We start from the raw sequence: 18,482 nt of genomic DNA, 5'->3' as shown, positions 1-18,482 counted from the left end.
ATTTTCCACTTTGACCCCACTCAACTCACCACCACCTTCTCAAGGGCAATTAGGGATGGACAATAAATGCTAGGCTTGTCAGTGATGCCCACATTCCAAGAAAGAATATATTTTTAAAAACGCCTGAAAATTAACATGATCTTTGATGTCGACAAAATCAAAAGTGATAAAGAAGCATAGTAACATTCAGTATAAAAATGAAGTTTGATTACATAATATATAACATGCATCATGCAAAAGTAAAAGCTGCATTTTTAAATTACTTTTTATATACTCATGTAGGTGTCAGTCAAGCTCTCCGTATTCCCTCCGTATCCCATATGATAGAAGATTCACTGAAGTCTCTCTCCTTCCACCCATACAGATTGAAATCAGCCACTGTCCCCACATCCACAAGCCCCTCTTCTCAACATCGATCCCAAACACACTCACTTAGCACCCTCTCTCTTCAATTTGCCTTTCCTCACTTAACAATCCTCTTCTCAAAACACCCACCCACCACATCTCATTTACTTCACTTTCTAACCCCTCAACTACCCCTAGTCTGCTAAACCCTGTCGAGACTCAGGCTCCACTGCTCCCCACACCCACTCCGCCTCGGGTCTGCTGCACCCCATGACTCAACCAAGCGGCCTGCAGCAGAGCATAGTCTCTCAACGAGATGAATGGCAGCTTCCCTAAACCAGCTCTGGCCCTTGTTATTGGCAGCAATTTAGGACACTCTAGGTTTTAGTGACTTTGGAATTGGCAGTGACTGAGGGGAGATATAGGTTTGAAAAAAGAGATTAAAAAGAGTAGAATTCCATTTTTCCAAAATTCAGAACACTATCAAATGAGAGAAATTTCTCATCCCTGTGGGTAGGTCTGGCATCAATCCCTTACTAATCAGAATGCAGAAGAGGCCCTTCGACCCATCGAGTCTGCTCCGACACGTGAGAGACACCTAACCTCCCACCCAATTCCATTTACCAACACTTGAATGTTATTATGTGTCAAGTACCCATCCAGACACTTCTTAAGGATTGTGAAGTGATTCGATTCTACCACCATCCCAGGCAGCGCATTTCAGACCATCATCACCCACTGGGTAAAAAGGTTCCTCACATCCCCCCTAAACCTTCGGCCCCTCACCTTAAATGTGCCCCCTTATGACTGACTCTTCAACTAAGGGGAACAGCTGTCCCTTATCCACTCTGTCCATGTCTCTCATAATCTTGTAATCCTCCAAACCAATGGGCATCCTCCTGCACTCACCTGTAAACGCCATTAAATAAGGTTCTGAGGAGAAAAGCTGCATTTCCTTTCCTTTCCCATTAGAAAACAGTGCTTATCCGAAAGGGATGCTGCAGGTGCATAAATGGCAGCAAACAGGCAGATTATTTCTAAAGGTCTTTGTCATTAAGATAATTTTTGCTTGTGCAGATAGCCAAGCTGTGCCAGTGGTGTCCACCTGGAGATCAGAAGCACCAGATTTGACAGGACAATGCAAATCACCAGCAGTCACTTTTGTACCATTGTTCATTTCAGGCAGCAATATCAGCTGATCAGTTGTCCCCCAGTGCATCAAGCAACGAATGCATACATTATTTGTGAAATCATTGCTGTTCACCTCTTTGTATGGATCGTATACATCAATGAGCTGGCTGTTTTCAAGGTTTGTCCAGATTTTCCAAGTTCAAGGAACAATTGGAGTCTTTAGCTTGGTGACTTGGCATATCTCTCATTCTACCATTACTTTCAAATCAGGGGACCAACCCAGATTCAATGGGGACTGTAGGACAGTATGGCAGAAGCAGTCCCAGATATACCTAAAAATCAGATGTCAATCTGCTGAAGCTACAATAGAGGATTACATGGATGTTAAATAGTGGGAGGAACGCATTATGGATAGAACTAAGTGATCTCACAACCAAAAGATCAGATTAAAGCTCTGCATTCCTCCCACATCCCATCATGAATGGTTGTGAACAATTACACAACTAACAGGAGAAAGAGGTTCCACTGATATCACAATCCTCAATGATGGGGGCGGGGCGGGGCGGGGGGGGGGAGCAGGGTGCACATGCCAGGTTTTAGGCAATGTGACTCCCCCCACATGAGAACAAGATATAACTGAAGGCACTGGATACAGCAAAGGCCCTAATAAAAGAGCTAAATTCCAGAGAGGTGAGGCAATTATTTGACCTGCCCTTGACATCAAAGAATTTGGCTGACTGTAGCATCAGGGAGCCTTAGCAAAATTTAAATCAAAGAAAATCAAACAGAAAACTCTCCACTAGTTGGAGTCATTGCTAGCGCAAAAGAAGATGGTTGTGATTGTTGGAAAGCAATCATCCCAGCCCTGCTGCAGGAGTTCCTCAGGGTAGTGCCCTAGGCCCAATCATCTTCAGCTGATTCACAAATGACCTGCCTTCCAATATTAGGTCAAAAGTGGGGTTGTTTGTTGATGATTGCAGAGTTTTCAATATCATTTACAACTCCTCAGATTCTAAAGCAGCCTGTATCTGCATGCTGCAAGGCCTGGACATTCAGGCTGGGTCTGATAAGTGGCAATCAGCATTTGCACTACACAAGTACTGGTCAAAGATTATTTCCAACAGAGAAAAAGTTAACCCTCTCCATTTGACAATCAGTGACATTACCATCATTGAATCCACCACCATCAACCTTCAGCCAGAGATGTAACTTGACTAGCAATATAAATACTGTGACTTCAAGAGCAGGTCAGAAGCTGGGAATTCTATGACAAGTAACTTATCTTCTGATTTCACAAAGCCTGTAAATCACTTAAGAACATAAGAAATAGGAGCAGGAGTAGGCCATCTAGCCCTTCAAGCCTGCCCCGCCATTCAATAAGATCATGGCTGATCTGTTGTGGCTCAGTTCCACATTCCAGCCCTCTCCCCATAACCCTTAATCCCCTCGCTTATCAGAAACCCATCAACCCGCATCTTAAGAATATTTAGCGAGGCAGCCTCCACCACTTCAGCGGGCAGAGAATTCCAGAGATTCACCCTTTGAGTGAAGAAGTTCCTCCTCAACTCCGTTCTAAACCACCCCCCCCTTTATCTTGAGGCTGTGCCCCCTAGTCCTACTGTCCTTTCTGAGCGGGAAGAGTCTCTCCACCTCTATCCTATCCATCCCATTCATCATCTATACATCTCAATGAGATCTCCCCTCATTCTTCAAACTCTAACAAGTACAAGCCTCGGTTATCCAGCCTCTCCTCATAGCTCAACCCCCTCAACTCCGGTATCAGCCTAGTAAACCTCCTCTGCACTCCCTCCAAGGCCAAAATATCCCTGCGTAAGTGCGGCGACCAAAACTGCACACAGTACTCCAGCTGCGGCCTCACCAATGCCCTATACAGCTGCAGCAAGACCTCCCTACTTTTATATTCAATCCCCCTCGCTATGAAGGCCAGCATCCCGTTCGCCTTCCTGACCACCTGCTGCACCTGCAAGCTGGGTTTTTGCGACTCATGCACAAGGACCCCGAGGTCCCTCTGCACCGTCGCCTGCTGCAGTTTTTCACCACATAAGTAATAGCCCTTCCTACCATTATTCCTACCAAAGTGGACCACCTCACACTTGCCAACATTAAATTCCATTTGCCAGTTCCTGGCCCATTCGCCCAGCCTATCTAGATCCTTCTGCAGACTCTCCACACCCTCCGCACAATTTGCCGTTCCACCAATCTTGGTGTCATCAGCAAATTTCGACACCATACACTCGGTTCCCTCCTCCAGATCATCTATATAAATGGTAAATAGCTGAGGCCCCAGCACTGACCCCTGGGGCACTCCACTAGTCACCAACCGCCAATCCGAATAGCACCCATTAACCCCCACTCTCTGCCTCCTATTTGACAACCAATCCTCTATCCACGCTAACATCCTACCCCCAACTCCATGCCCCCTTACCTTCTGCAATAACCTCTTGTGAGGTACCTTGTCAAACGCCTTCTGAAAATCAAGAAAGACCACATCCACCGGCTCTCCTCTATCCACCGCCCTAGACACATCTTCATAGAACACCAGTAAATTTGTCAGACACGACTTCCCCTTAATGAAACCGTGCTGCGTCTGCTCTATCAAGCAATTCCCCTCAAGATGCCTCGCTATTTCCTCCTTGATGATGGATTCTAGCATTTTACCTACAACAGATGTTAAACTAACTGGCCTATAATTCCCTGCCTTTTGCCTGCCACCCTTCTTAAACAACTACAAAGCAGTCATGTGGAAAATGCAGCTCCAACAGTACTTAAAATTCAATGCCATCGAGGACAAAGTAACTCTGTTGACTGGCATCTGAGTCACCAATTTAAAATTCATTCCTTCCATCATTGGCACACAGTCGCTGCATATAAACCATCTACAAGATGCACTGTAGCAACTCACCAAGGCTCCATAAACAGCAACCAGTGAAACTACCATTCAGAACAACAAAAGCAGTAGATGCATGGGAAGATCATCACTTGCAAATTTCCTTCCCAGTCACACACCATCTTACTTCTCAGTTCTCTCAATAGCAGTAGTTGCTTAACTGTGCTTCCCAAGCAGACTTTGGGGACTGGGGTGATCTTTGTCTCCAAAAAAAATGATTCTGGTCGCTTTCTGTTACACGCGCAGGCACCTTAGAGGACACACGTGTGGCTCTGTCCTGAAAGACAGCATCAGAATCTTGACACTAATGGAACTCTAGACCAAGTGTTCAACTCATAAGCCTCTGGAGATATGATGGTCTCAACAAAGATAAATCATGCGCGGCACATAAATTCTTCATGTATTTAAAAAGCAATATGAAACTTGACAAACGTTCAAAGCGATGATAATCCATCCCCTCAAAAATAACTGGATAGCTCACTGCATGAACCAATAAGAGTTGCGCAGCAGCTGAATGCTATTACTATCCTTGGTAGTGGAATTCATTAAAGTAATTCTGAAGTTCTGGATTCCATTCTAGATGCCATGTAGATCATAGGGTTCCTTAAAGATTCCTCAATCTTACATCCATGGAGTGCCTTAATATTTCACAGGATTTGCTAGCCCAATATCATCCAAGGCCTTGAGTTTATGTTCCAATGTTGGTAGACACATTCTCCTGCAACAAATGTCTCAAATATACCTTTCTTAATTGGTAGGGCTAATTCCAGGCTCCCTTGTTGGTGACTTAACTAATATTTGCCTGGTTAAGCTGTAACACAGGATTACTTGCATGCCAAGTAGACAGATCAAATCTAAGCTCTGCAGTCCTGTCACATGAGATGGAAGAGCCCAGCATGTTCGTGTAAAATATGAAGTTGAACCATTTACAGCCAGCTGCAGCCAGAAGTGCAACAGTGAGTGATTCATCTCAGTCTCCTCTTGAGGTTCCCAGCAACAAGGATGCCCAGCCAATTTGATTTATTCCATGTGATATCAAGAAACAGCTGAAGGCACTGGATGCTGCAAATGCTAATGAGCCCTGACAATATTCCAGCAATAGTACTGAAGACTTGTGTGCTAGAACTAGCGGCACCCTTAGCCAAGCTGTTCTTGTACAGCTACAACACTGGCATATAGCTGGCAATGTGGAAAACTAACCAGTTATGTCCTGTCTACAACAAGCAAAGCAAATCTATCCTGGCCAATTACCACCCCATTTGTGTACTCAAGATCATCAATAAAGTGATTGCTGTTTTAAAAGAAATGTCAAAATCACCTTGACATTCAAATCCTGGTTACATTACAGTGTCCCTTGGACAACTGAATGGCTGGGTTTTGATTGCTAGGGCATTGACAGTGCTATCAAGCAGCACTTACTCTGAAACAAGCTGCCCACTGATGCTCAGTTTTGGTTCTGCCAGGGCCACTCAGTTCCTGACCTCATAACATCTGCTGTCCCAACACGAACAAAAGAGCTCAACTCCAGAGGTGAGGTGAGAGTGACTGCCCTTGACAGCATGGCAGCATTTGGCACAATTAGGCATCAAAGAACTCTGGCAAAACTGGAATCAGTGGCAATCAGGAAGAAAACTCTCCACTGTTGGAGTCATGCCTGGCACAAAGGAAGATGTCTGTAGTGGTTGGAGGTCAATCATCTCATTCCTGGGACATCACTGCAGGAATTCCTCAGGGTAGTGACCTGGGGCCAACTATCTTTGACTACTTCCATCAATTACCTTGCTTCCATCATAAGGCAAGAAAGGGGATATTCACTGACGATTTTACAATGCTAATCATTCACGACTTCTTCGATATGAAGCAGCCCATGTCAAAATCCAGCACAACCTGGATAGCATTCAGGCTTGGGCTGATAAATGGCAAGTAACATTTGCAGCACACGTGTCAGGCAATGACCACCTCCAACAAGTGAAAATCCAACCATCTCCCATTGACATTCAATGGCATTGTCAATGCTGAGTTCTCCACCATTATCCTGATAATCAACCATTGACCAGAAACTGAAGTGGCCAAGTAACGAAAGTGATGGAATACTTTCCACTTGGATGAGGGGAGCTCCATCAACACTTGAAACTCAACACCATCCAGGACAAAGCAGCTCATTTGATTGGCAACCTCCACCACCAACACATCAGCAGCAGTTTGCATGACCTACAGCATGCACTGCAGAAACTCACCAAGGCTCCTTCAAGAATACCTGCTCTACCACCTAGGAGGATAAGATCAGCAGGTGTAATGGAATACCTGGAGGTATTCGCTTCCTGACTTAGAACCATATCACTTGGTCAATATTATGAAATGCCTTCCTTAACAGCATTGTGGGTGTACTAACACCATGTGGACTGCAGTGATTCAAGAATGCAACTCACCACCACCTTCTCTATGACAAATAGGGATGGTCAGTAAGATGCTGGCCAGGCCAATGATGCCCACATTCAGTGAAATAATACAAAAAAAGTGTTGAAAATTTTGCACAAATGACTTTTTTGATACATGTTCTTAATAATGAAAGCTCTTTTGCCGACCACCGGCCTCACCATCAAAGGTTTTGCTCAATAAACTTTGGTAAAGTTTCACTGGGCTGAATGGCCTTCGCTCCTCCTCAAGAACTAACATACATTCTTTCCTTCCCAATTAATGAATCAAGGTCAAAATTGCAGCAAACTGGCTGCATAGAGCAACTGAATTTGGACTTTTCAGTTTTCTCAGTTTCTAATTAATGTTGTTATAATGCTTGAATAGCTCACGATTTTACTTTTAGGGAGCTTCACAAAGGAAAGCAAAAGCAAGTTTTTAAAAAATATTGTAGTTTTGAACATCCATCCTCCAAAAGCATTTGGAACTTCAGCAGGATAAACACAAGAATTAATTCTCCATTAATATCACAATATTTATAAACTTCGAGAGTTTACAAATTAACTTACTGTATAAACCATATTTCCTAGTAGCAGGCAGCATTTTGATATTCCTTCCAGAGCTTCCCCTTTAGAATTGCTGGAAGAATTTTTGCCCAGTTTTATTCGTTTAACTTACAGACCTGAGGGCCAATTGCCACACAGCAGTAAAGAGGTTAAGTGAACATTTATCTCATTGCTGCCTGCAGGGTCACGCAAAGTGACAATGACTGCCATGCTTGTACACAACACCCGTAGCATTTCATAGTAAGTTACTCGAATTGAAATATTTTCAAATGGTTGTGTTGAGATACAGCAGGAAATGATCACAGAAGAATTAAAGAAACACCTCAAAAGGATGGGGGTAAATTCATCATAAAAGAGAATAAAATGTTCAAAGCTAGAATGGACAACAGGCGTAGCTTTGCAGCTTTATTTGTTTTATTATTTGGAAGTAAATAAAGCTCAAGATGAAGCAAAAAAAGATAAATACTCTGGAAGTAACAAGTTGATGACAATTGGGGTTAACAACAGGAATTCCCTATGGAAAACAAACATTTCAAACAATTGCTTTAACTCAAAAGTGTAATGTATGGTTTAAATAATTTGGTAAGTATCTTGGTAGAGACAAAGACAGCTGAAAATGCAGTCCAATAACGGCATAAGTGAGACAAGTTTCACTGGGCTGAATGGCCTTCGCTCCTCCTCAAGAACTAATGTACGTTCTTTCCTTCCCAACTAATGAGTCAAGGTCAAAATTCCAGCAAACTGGCTGTATAGAGCAACTGAATTTGGACTTTTCAGTTTTCTCAGTTTCTAATTAATGTTGTTATAATGCTTGAATAGCTCACGATTTTACTTTTAGGGAGCTTCACAAAGGAAAGCAAAAGCAAGTTTTTAAAAAATATTGTAGTTTTGAACATCCATCCTCCAGAAGCATTTGGAACTTCAGCAGGATAAACACAAGAATTAATTCTCCATTAATATCACAATATTTATAAACTTTGAGCGTTTACAAATTAACTTACTGTATAAACCATATTTCCTAGTAGCAGGCGGCCAGGCGTCTTTCCACTTCCATATGCAGTGTCTGCAGGAAGCAAAATGCTACAGTGAGTTCAATAGTTCACATTATTAGTTGTTGAAAGCTCCAAGAAAATAATCCCACATCTGCTAGTCATATCACAGCAGCAAATTTTTCATAGTTAATGTACGATCTGATATTTGAAAGAACTATGTTATTCTGTAAGGGCTTCACAGTAACTGTTCCTCCAGGATTATTGTAATAAAGATGTAATAGCTTCAGCAGAATTTCTTTTATTTTCACATTACTCTGTGCACTCGGGCAGTTTTAGTGCAACGCACAGAGTAATGTTCCTTCAAACTTTCAAAACAAATTAGGAGAATGGTCTTGGGAAATTTAGGCCTGCCAGCTTGACATTTACTGAAGGTGAAAAATTGAGAGTAGATTCTCTAAGAAGTGAGCTGAGGGCACATAATGAGGACAAGAGCAATAAATCTAAGGCAGCAAGGGCTTTTGTACATCTGTGACAAAAAAATTTACTAAGAATTTTACGGTGCAATAAATGAAATGGATGACAATACCATTGATATTTTTCATCTTAGCTATCAAATAATATTCAAGGAGAAGGTTTTGCTACCTTAGGGGTAAATAGAGGTAGGCCAGTGTAACCCAAAAACCCACGTTTTTCAATATTTCTTAGGAAGCAAAACCAGCAGCACCCTGTAGTTACGGAGAACACACAAAATTGAAGAAACTGTTCTGACATACAAACTTCCAGGAAACATTTCTTCAGCAGCCCAATGCATAACACAGAAAATTACAGTTAACTGTACCTCTTCATTTCTACATGAAAGGGGAAAAAATCCCAGAAGATAAATTGGGGCAAAAATTGATCCTGGTTGTCACCATTTTATGGATACAAAACAAAAAGGAACAAATTTTGGGTCTTAATGATTCACGTTATACTTGTATTGTGGGGCGTGCATACAAATGTTAAAGGGCCTAATGCTTATTTTAAGCTCCTTGCAGGAAACTGAATAGTAATGAATGGCATGAGGCCTGCTCTGACTTTCGCAGGAGTTACTGCAGCAAAAACGATGCATTTTCTTTTTTGAGCCTTATAAGCTTACTATTGTCACTCTTGCATTCTTTTTACCACCCCTTCCTTGGGATTTGCTCAAGGGCTGCTACCAGTAAGACAGGTGGCCATGTGGTGGTGGGGGCATGGGTTGGGACATTCACAAGCTGTCGCACATTACTGACAACAATTGAAAAAAAATGGCTTCAAGCTACTTTTTGGACATCCTAAAATAGTGCCTTTAAGGTTCGCTGGTTAGAATGCTCAACACCAGCACAGTATTCCACACTTGGAATATTGTGTACAGTTCTGATCACCCTATTATAGAAAGGATATTATTAAACTACAAAAAGTGCAGAAGAGATTTACTAGGATGTTACCGGGACTTGAGGGTTAAGGAGAGGCTAGATAGACTGGGATTTTTTCCCCTGGAATGTAGGAGGCTTAAGAGTGATCTTATAAAGATCTATAAAATTATGAGGGGCTTAGATCAGCTAGATAGTCAACATCTTTTCCCAAACGTAAGGAGTCTAAAACTAGAGGGTATAGGTTTAAGGTCAGAGGGGAGAAATACGAAAGGGTCAGAGGGCAATTTTTCTCACACAGGTGGTATCTGGAACAAGCTGCTAGATGTAGTAGTAGAGGCGGGTACAATTTTGTCTTTTAAAAAGCATGTAGACAATTACATGGGTAAGATGGGTATAGAAGGATATGGGCCAAAACTGGGCAATTGGGACTAGCTCAGTGGTTAAAAAAGTAGCATGGACAAGTTAGGCCAAAGGGCCTGTTTCCATGCTGTAAACGTCTATTACTCTAAGTCTTCACAACACGTGCTCTGCTCATTTGTACACAAAAATTGCAATTGGAATCCTACATCCTTTGTAGGACCTGGACTTGCTTATTAAGAATAGAGTCATAGGATCCCTACAGTACAGAAGGAGACCCTAGTCCCGCAACCCCATACATTTATCCTTCTAATCCCCCTGACAGTCGAGTCAATTTAACATAGCCAATCTACCTAACCCACATATCTTTAGACTGTGGGAGGAAACTGGAGCACTTAGAGGAAACCCACACAGGTACGGGGAGAAAGTGCAAACTGCACACAGACAGTGACCCAAGGCCAGAATTGAACCTGGTCCTTTGGCACTGTGAGGCAGCAGTACTCACTGCTGTGTCACCATGCCACTCCTGTGTGAAACATGTGGCTGTTCCAGCCATGCATTAAAAGGCCTCTACAAGACAGCGCTGCCACTGCACCAGTGGAAAGGAGTTGGTAAGTGACTTAATGGTGTTTTCAGGTTTATAACATCCCTTTATATCAGGGAAGGCATAACTAAAATTGGTACATTAGTACCTGGAAGGTTACTATTAATGATAGAACTCATCTTAGGTGACTATAAGCCCTTTACAATAACATTTCTTAACGCCAAATATGCATGATTCTTCTAACGCATTATATATATCCTACAAGTAAACAAAGCTCAATCTGTAAAAATTTAAAAGAAAGCCTGTAGTAATCTTGACTTTGAAGAAATTCAGGGCGCTCAATAATTTATACCACTTTTCATTTTTCTCACACTTGTGACCTGTATAATTGATGCTCCACTTTTTAGTGAAGTACAATTGCCATCACAGAGATTCATTTGGGTGAAATTTATATGCATAATAAATTGCTTTCTATATAAAAGAACTCATTCCCATCCCCCCACTTCCAAAATTTATTTTTCGACTTAAGCATTTCAAAAAAAGTGTTTTTTTTATTTCACTATTATGACGTAAGTGTGGTGTTCGTTTTGTTCCAATAAATGATGATGAAAATTTAGGCTCAAGACAAACCGTTGAAGCAGAATTTGAACTGATGGGTAAAGGTTTAATTTTATATTTACCAGTTTAGGAGAGAATGACAACATGGCAAACTCTGGATTGTGTGCACGAGGAAATAAGATAACCAGAAAAGATCTTTCTAAACATTTCTGTTAATCTATGCTGCTCACCGTGCTCGAGGGCTTTCAATGGGAACCAAAACAGAATAACCGAGTGGAAGAGGCCGTTCAAACAATGCACCCAGAAAACCTATGGGAAAAGAAAAATCCATGAGAACCATTTACGGCAAACCAGCACTGTGAACTCTAACCCTTCTCTTTATCATGGTTTCAAATTCACTAAGTGTGTTTTTGTCTCACCACCACTGTGAGGCGTTTTTACTGACAACCACTTTTAATCTTTTAAGTACTCAAGCTTCTTTTGCAGTTTGGCCTACAGCAACATCTTTTGATATGATTGCTGTATTTTTACTTTGTTTCTGGAATTGCTGCACATGTTATTTGCTACTAAGCTGGCACTGCAAGCCAGGCATCAGAATTTCATTTTTTGTAGTGACATTTTTAAATCAGCATCCTGCCACTATAAACTTCAGCAATGAATCTTTACCTTCGATATAAAATCTACATGCAAAATAATTTCCACCACTTGTCGCATATCTGTAATTTAAATGCATTCCAAACAACTGACTTAAGTCAGAAACTAAACTTTAATATACTTGCACTAAAAACACTTGGTGCTAAAGGGATAAAAGTTAAAAGTATTTAACCATCCTAATAATATGTTTGAAATTCATGAATGATTTGTTTTTCTACATTTAATCAAATGACTGGAGAGTATCTGCTGCCTTATAAACTCCCTGAAGTATTAGTTTGTTGAATTAAAGGAAATGGGTTGCAGGGAAATCATCATTGGCTGTGCTGGACACGTTAAAGAGATGCTCAAGTGGCCAAAGTGGACTTTTTTCTCCCAATCTCTTTGCTTATTTGTTTATTGCATTCAAAGTATCAAAAGTGACTCACTCATTTTTGATTAGTTATTTACATAAATAAAATGGAAAATGAAGAGTAATATTCACCCATTGCAAGAAAGTATAAGTTTATAAGATTCAACAAGCAAATGCTCCCAATATTTGTTTGGTAGTTTCTCATTATGATGTTAGCATACACATTGTTCCTCCTCCCCTGCCCTTTTCCCACTGCTTCCAGATGGCACTCAGCATTTTGTAAATGAAAGTACTTCGAATTTGACTGACATGACCATAAACTTGCACTCTCTCTCAAATTGTTAAAAAGCAGCTATCAAGTTTTAATCAAGCTAGTTCAGCTCAAATTATTTAGCCAGCTGCAATGTTACAATCTGTCCTTGGAGATTGAAGCTCTGCTTGTTGATATCCAAGTGTTAATTAAGGATTAAGAATAAAACGGTTTTAAGAACTCAAAGTACCATCTTGCAACTTTTAAGACTTGGTTACTTACTGAACTGCAGTTATGATGTAACAAGCATAGAATTCATGAAGTGCAGGACCACTTCCTGCAAGGTGGATTAATCTGCCTAGTTACATTTTAGACAGTTCGCAGTTTTGCACAGACAAGTTTACATTACATATGTAAGATAACTGGTACACAGAATATATAGTAATAGCCCTGAACTCCCTGTGCACAGGATTCTTCCAGACTAAATGATTTGAAATGCAAAGTATTAAAAAATACTTTTGAAATTGCATTTCTATGCAATGAACATAAAGTAAAGCATTTAGAGAAATATCTAATTTCTCAAAATGGTAAGTGGTTAAAATTTTATTTATGGAAAAACAGAATCAGAGTCAAAAAGACCTTCATTAAAACTTTATTAAGAAATGCTGAGGTCAGTCTGACAAGGCAAAGATCAATAAAACAAAGTTACTTAATGTGAATGTGCTACTGACATCAGTGAAAAGTTCTGTGTAAAGCTGTTGGAACTTATGTCACATCCCAGGAACATTTATACATTTTCCTACTCTGCTGCTCTCCATTTCCTTTGATCAGTCTCTCATAAAGTAACTATTCAATTTACTAATAATTTATATATTGATTGAACAGTAGATTGTGACAAAGAATTAAATGTTCTAATCGCCCTCTTGTGTAAATAATTTTTTTTCAAACTTCTCCTTTATTTCTTTTTGTCATGATGGTAATTTGTGTCATCTTGCTGGAAACAATCCACACTATTTATTCCATTATAATCCTTAACAATCTTGAGACCTTTATCAGACCCATTCTCAACTTCTCAGCAGTAGATACAAAACAAAGGATTCTGCTTGCACTGCCACCTTTAATGGCCTGGGCAAAGAAAGGAAAGCCTGTATTTAGGATGTCATTGGGACCTCCCAATGTGTTTAAGAACCAAAAGATTGCTTATGAAGTGCAGTCACGGTTCCTATGTATGTACAGGCAGCAGACAACACACACAGATCTCAAGTGGCAAATAAATGAATGACCAGATCATCTGTTTTTGATGGCATTGGTTAAAGTGGGAAAGTTGTCTAGGATTCTGGGAGAAATCTACTCTTCTTCAAATAAATGTCAAGGAATCTTTTCAGCCACTTCAGCTGGCAGATAAGGCCCAAGTTTAAAGTCTTACTTAAAGATAGCACCTCAATCAATGTAGCGATTCCTCAGTATTGCACTGAAATGTCAACCTGGATAGCTTGCTTAAGTTCTGGACAGATTTGTGCATTTCAAAATAATTGTGATTTTGGGAAGGGAACTAGATGCTGAGAAAAGGGCAGCCTTCAGGGCTGATGAATGACCTCCTGATACAGATCAATGTCCAGTATGTCAAATAATGTAATATGATTGCCAATGATTTTGTGACTTGCTTGCTTGTAGACATAGGGTTGTCAGAACAGCAAAACTGTTTTGTGGACCCACTTATTCTCGATTAAAAATAGTTTTCATAGCATGTGGGAATCTAATACCCAAGACCTTTAATACTTTGTGTCAACTCTGACATGCCCAATTTTGGATAACACATTTTAGGGGGTGTGAAGACTTTATGAAGAGTGCAGAAAATATTTAACAGAATGATTCAAAGTACAAGAAACTTCAGTTATGAGGACAGACTGAAGAAACTGGTGCTATACTCCTTGGAAAAAGATGAAGTGGAGAGGAAATTTGATAGGGGGTATTCAAAATCATATGCGTCTAGTCAAGAATAGACATATATTGTTTCCTACAGCAGAGAGATTAAGAACTAGAAGACACAGTTTTAAGGTGATTGGCAATAAAACTACAAGGACATTTTTTATGCAGGATGATTAGAATCTGGAGTGCATGGCAGATTCAATTGCAGCTTTCAAAAGGGAACTGAATAAACTCCAGAAGAAAAGAAAGTTACATTGTTCCCAGGAAAGGGTGGGAGAGTGCAACTGGGTGAGGTGCCTTTGCAGAAACCCAAGGGGCTGAATAGCTTCTTTCTGTGCTTTAACCATTCGATGATGATATTGTGGCATGTCTATTATCACCAGTGTTGTCTGGCAAACCTTAATCATAAAGATATGAGGCACAGTAGCAGCATCTCTCAAAAACACTCATTGTTTTTTGAAACCCAAAAGTTCAGTTTTTCCTTGAACAGGAGATTTTGAGAGATTCTGTACAAATTCATCATTATAGGTCTTAATGAGTAAATTTCATTTTTTGCATTAACTTTCCCTTCATACTCAATAATTCATTTTTGGAGCGACAAAGTTCTCAGAGCATCATTAAACATTTAGTCTGTAATTATATTAAACTTAAAATTATCTTAAAATCAAATACACCCAGTCTTAGCAAAAAAGTAAACAATTTAACATTTAATTCCTTCTGGTCTTAAGAAAAAGAACTTGCATTTACATTTTACCTTTAGAACATATATAATTATTTTCTATCCCAAAGCAATTTACAATCAATTATTTGCTTTTGAAACTTAGTTTCCATTATTACACAGAACTGTGACAGCTCATGAGTAGAATTAAGATCCCATAAAGAACAAGTGAATAATCTGATCATCTGTTTTTGGTGCGAGCCAGACCACCAGGAGAACATTCTAATCTTTGACAAATACCTGAACAATATCATACTGAGAGACAATACTTCCAATAATGCAGTACTGTTCTCTACATTGTAATGGGCAGTTTAAATTATGTGGTCAAGTCTACAATGCATCTGACACACAATATTCTTCTAAAATTGAGAGTGTTATCAACTAACTCAAGATGCCACTTAAATATTCATTTAAACAAATGTCAAGTATAATCAGATGGCCATCACGGGTAGTATGGTGGCACAGTGGATAGCACCGCTGCCTCACAGCAGCAGGGACCCAGGTTCGATTCCTGGCTTGGGTCACCAACTGTGTGGAGTTTGCATTTTCTCCCAGTGTCTTCTTGGGTTTCCTCTGAGTGCTCCAGTTTCCTCCCATAGTCCAAAGATGTGTGGGTAGGTTGATTGGCCATGCTAAATTGACCCTAGTGTCAGGGGGATTAGCAGGCTAAATACGTGGGGTTACGGGATTAGAGCCTAAGTGGGATCGTGGTCGGTCCACACTTGATGGCCAAATGGCCTCCTTCTTTATTGTAGGGATTCTATGATTCTATGATGTCAGAGTTTGGTTTGTTCAATGACCTGTAGTGATTTAATTATAAGATTTTGATTGACAAAAGCACAGATGGGTATTAATTGAAATGATTTATGTTTTCAATTTTCTGGCAAATACATTATTCACACTTCACAAATGCCATCTTTACACTCAATGTTTTGCTTGGTTTTCATAGCAAATCAATGCCACACCCAATGAGATGTTCAATGAAGTGCATTTAATCTTAATTTTTACTCAAATGGATCTTTTTATGCACCATCCTCTGCAAATTGTCCTATTTTTCAATCGTATTTAATAGTTTAGCTGCATAGTGAATATCAGACTGCATACATAGTAGTAAAACAGTTTACATATAGTTGCTAACAGCGTCATTTTCAAGCACCAGAAACATGTGTGTAATTTTGATTTAGTAATTAGTAAATTATAACTGAATGCAAGCTGTCATTGCTACCAGTGGTTTTGATTATTTCTGAGGATTTACTGTGGTTAAACCATCATGCAATCATACATGTGTTGGCCACTTCAACATGCACTTAAAATCAAGCTATACACACAAAAGCTCACATAGGGAAGTAGGGCGAGTTTCAGAAAATAATCTTGTGTTGTGTGCATAATTTAAATATACAGAAGATACAAGTTGTGTTGGCCGGAACAAGTGGTTTAGTTCACTAAATTCAATTTTATTTTGTTCTGTATTTCATTTATAATGCAGCATTTTAATTGTTAGTTCTTCATTTTTCCTTAAATAGCAGGACTTGGAAAGATTCAAAGTGGCATGAGATGGGAGAAGTAAAAAGCAGAGAAGAAAATAAACGTATAAACAATTGCAACAGTGGTGAATGATTCATGCAAACCACCAACTGCATCAAATTGTAAATGTTCATAAAATGAAGTACAAACAGTCTGCAGCAACCCTTGATCGAAAAAATGGGTTTAAGTAATATTAAAAATATTAGGAGCTGCATAAAAATGTTAATGAAAATTGACTGCAATGTTGAGAAACAAATAGAACTGAAGTTCTCAGATGTATTTTTAAGATGGGACCAACTCATTATTAATCTTTTCATGAATGGCTTCTCCACAGCACATTGAACCATTGCTGTGCTGATATCAGGAGTCACTTATTGCAAAGCAGCCTGTAAAATGAGACTTCACTGCGGGAAGACCTTTAGAAGGAGTTTCCAAAGAGTTGGGCTACAGTTATAGCTAATTAACCTTCATCATTATATCATCAAGTTATATTAACAAGAAATTGAAGCTAACAACAGACCAAACAATGACAACTATAAAGCTGCTGATTGAAAGATGAGGAAATAACAAGGAATAGATTTTTAACTTGCTGCAAGGGTATAAAACTGCTGCTGCTGATCATTTTAATTTCCATCGATTTCAGGCAGTTTCTATAAAGGGCAGACCACCCACAACCCAACTTTATGCCCAGATGACAAGGCAAAAATCTTCCCCAGTGTATCAGTGAGTCATAAACAAAACTGCTGTCACTTTGCCTCACGCTGCATTATGTCTTTCCACAAGTTCAGTGTTGCAATTCAAATAAAAACAGAAAAATGGTGAAAGGCTTACTGAACCTGAAAATCTGGAAAGGTATTTTCTGATTAAACGTTCTTTTGCAGTTAAATATATTTTTTAAAGCTTCTCTTTTCAGTAACCCTAATTTTTCTCACTTGTCTATCAGAGACCTAGGTTGTGTGACAAAAAACATAAATATGGACTCTTTCCATATGAAGATGAATATAATGACTTAAACATCCAAAAGCCAAGAATCTGAATAAACCACCCGATAGTACAAAGGCAGTACAGTTTCTGAGAAGTACTATGAACAAGAACTCAGGGTTCCCAGATACCTCAAGGACTCTATTGAGCACAGTGATACCTTATTTAATGTTTACTCTACTTGGTGGCTAGCCTCCCAGTATCACCTGTCTGACAGTCCTCTTGACAGAAGCAAAAATTTAAACTCTGGCTGGGTAGTGTTTTTGCGATTAGTACATGTTAACAAAGTAATAACTAACTTAAAAAAAGAAATATTTGTTTGGTTCAACAGGTCCATACTGGCACTTATGTGCCTCCTCCCATCTTTTCCCACCTACCTTTATCTGTGGATCCCTTGTTCCTTTCTCCCTTGTTTGCCTATCTATCCTCCTCTTAAATTAATCTCTACTAATTGCTAATATGGAATAATTGGAGCAAGTTCCACATTCTCACCATTCTCTAAGCAAAAGAGTTTCTTCTGAATTCCTTACTTGATTTCTTGGCATATCCCACATTAATGGTCGCTAGCTTTCCTCTTTCCTACAAGCAAAAACATTCTATGTGTTTACTCTATCAAAGCTTTTCATTAAGGTATCAGGCATACCTTAAAGTGAGGTCTCAACCTGGTGAAGCTACAACACAGGGCTCCTTGTGTGTCAAACAGCAAAAGCAGAAAGTAATAGATAGAGCTAAGCAATTTCACAACCAGTACATCAGATCTAATCCCTGCAGTCCTGCCACGTGGACAATTTGGTGGACAATTAAACAACTCAGTGGAGGAGGAGGCTTCAGAAATATCTCATCTTCAATGATAGAGGAACCCAGCACATC

General features: G+C 39.7%; 1 protein-coding gene across 3 annotated transcripts in view; it reads right to left on the bottom strand.

Annotated features, from left to right (window-relative positions):
- The window catches only part of atp8a1 (ATPase phospholipid transporting 8A1), a 362,709-nt gene that overhangs the window by 55,093 nt on the left and 289,134 nt on the right, over window positions 1–18,482 (bottom strand). For all 3 annotated transcript variants that reach the window (XM_080188142.1, XM_080188135.1, XM_080188148.1), the window contains exons 29-30: window positions 11,438–11,516; window positions 8,367–8,428 (exon numbers count right to left, since the gene is read on the bottom strand). In XM_080188142.1, the coding sequence (XP_080044268.1) occupies window positions 8,367–8,428; window positions 11,438–11,516 (141 nt within the window). The remainder of the gene's footprint in view (window positions 1–8,366; window positions 8,429–11,437; window positions 11,517–18,482) is intronic.

The sequence above is a fragment of the Carcharhinus amblyrhynchos genome, chromosome 1 (assembly GCF_965287045.1).
Source record: "Carcharhinus amblyrhynchos chromosome 1, sCarAmb.v2.hapA, whole genome shotgun sequence".
Taxonomy (NCBI): domain Eukaryota; kingdom Metazoa; phylum Chordata; class Chondrichthyes; order Carcharhiniformes; family Carcharhinidae; genus Carcharhinus; species Carcharhinus amblyrhynchos.
Note: the sequence above shows the minus strand (reverse complement) of the source record. Positions and strands in the feature narration are given on the sequence as shown.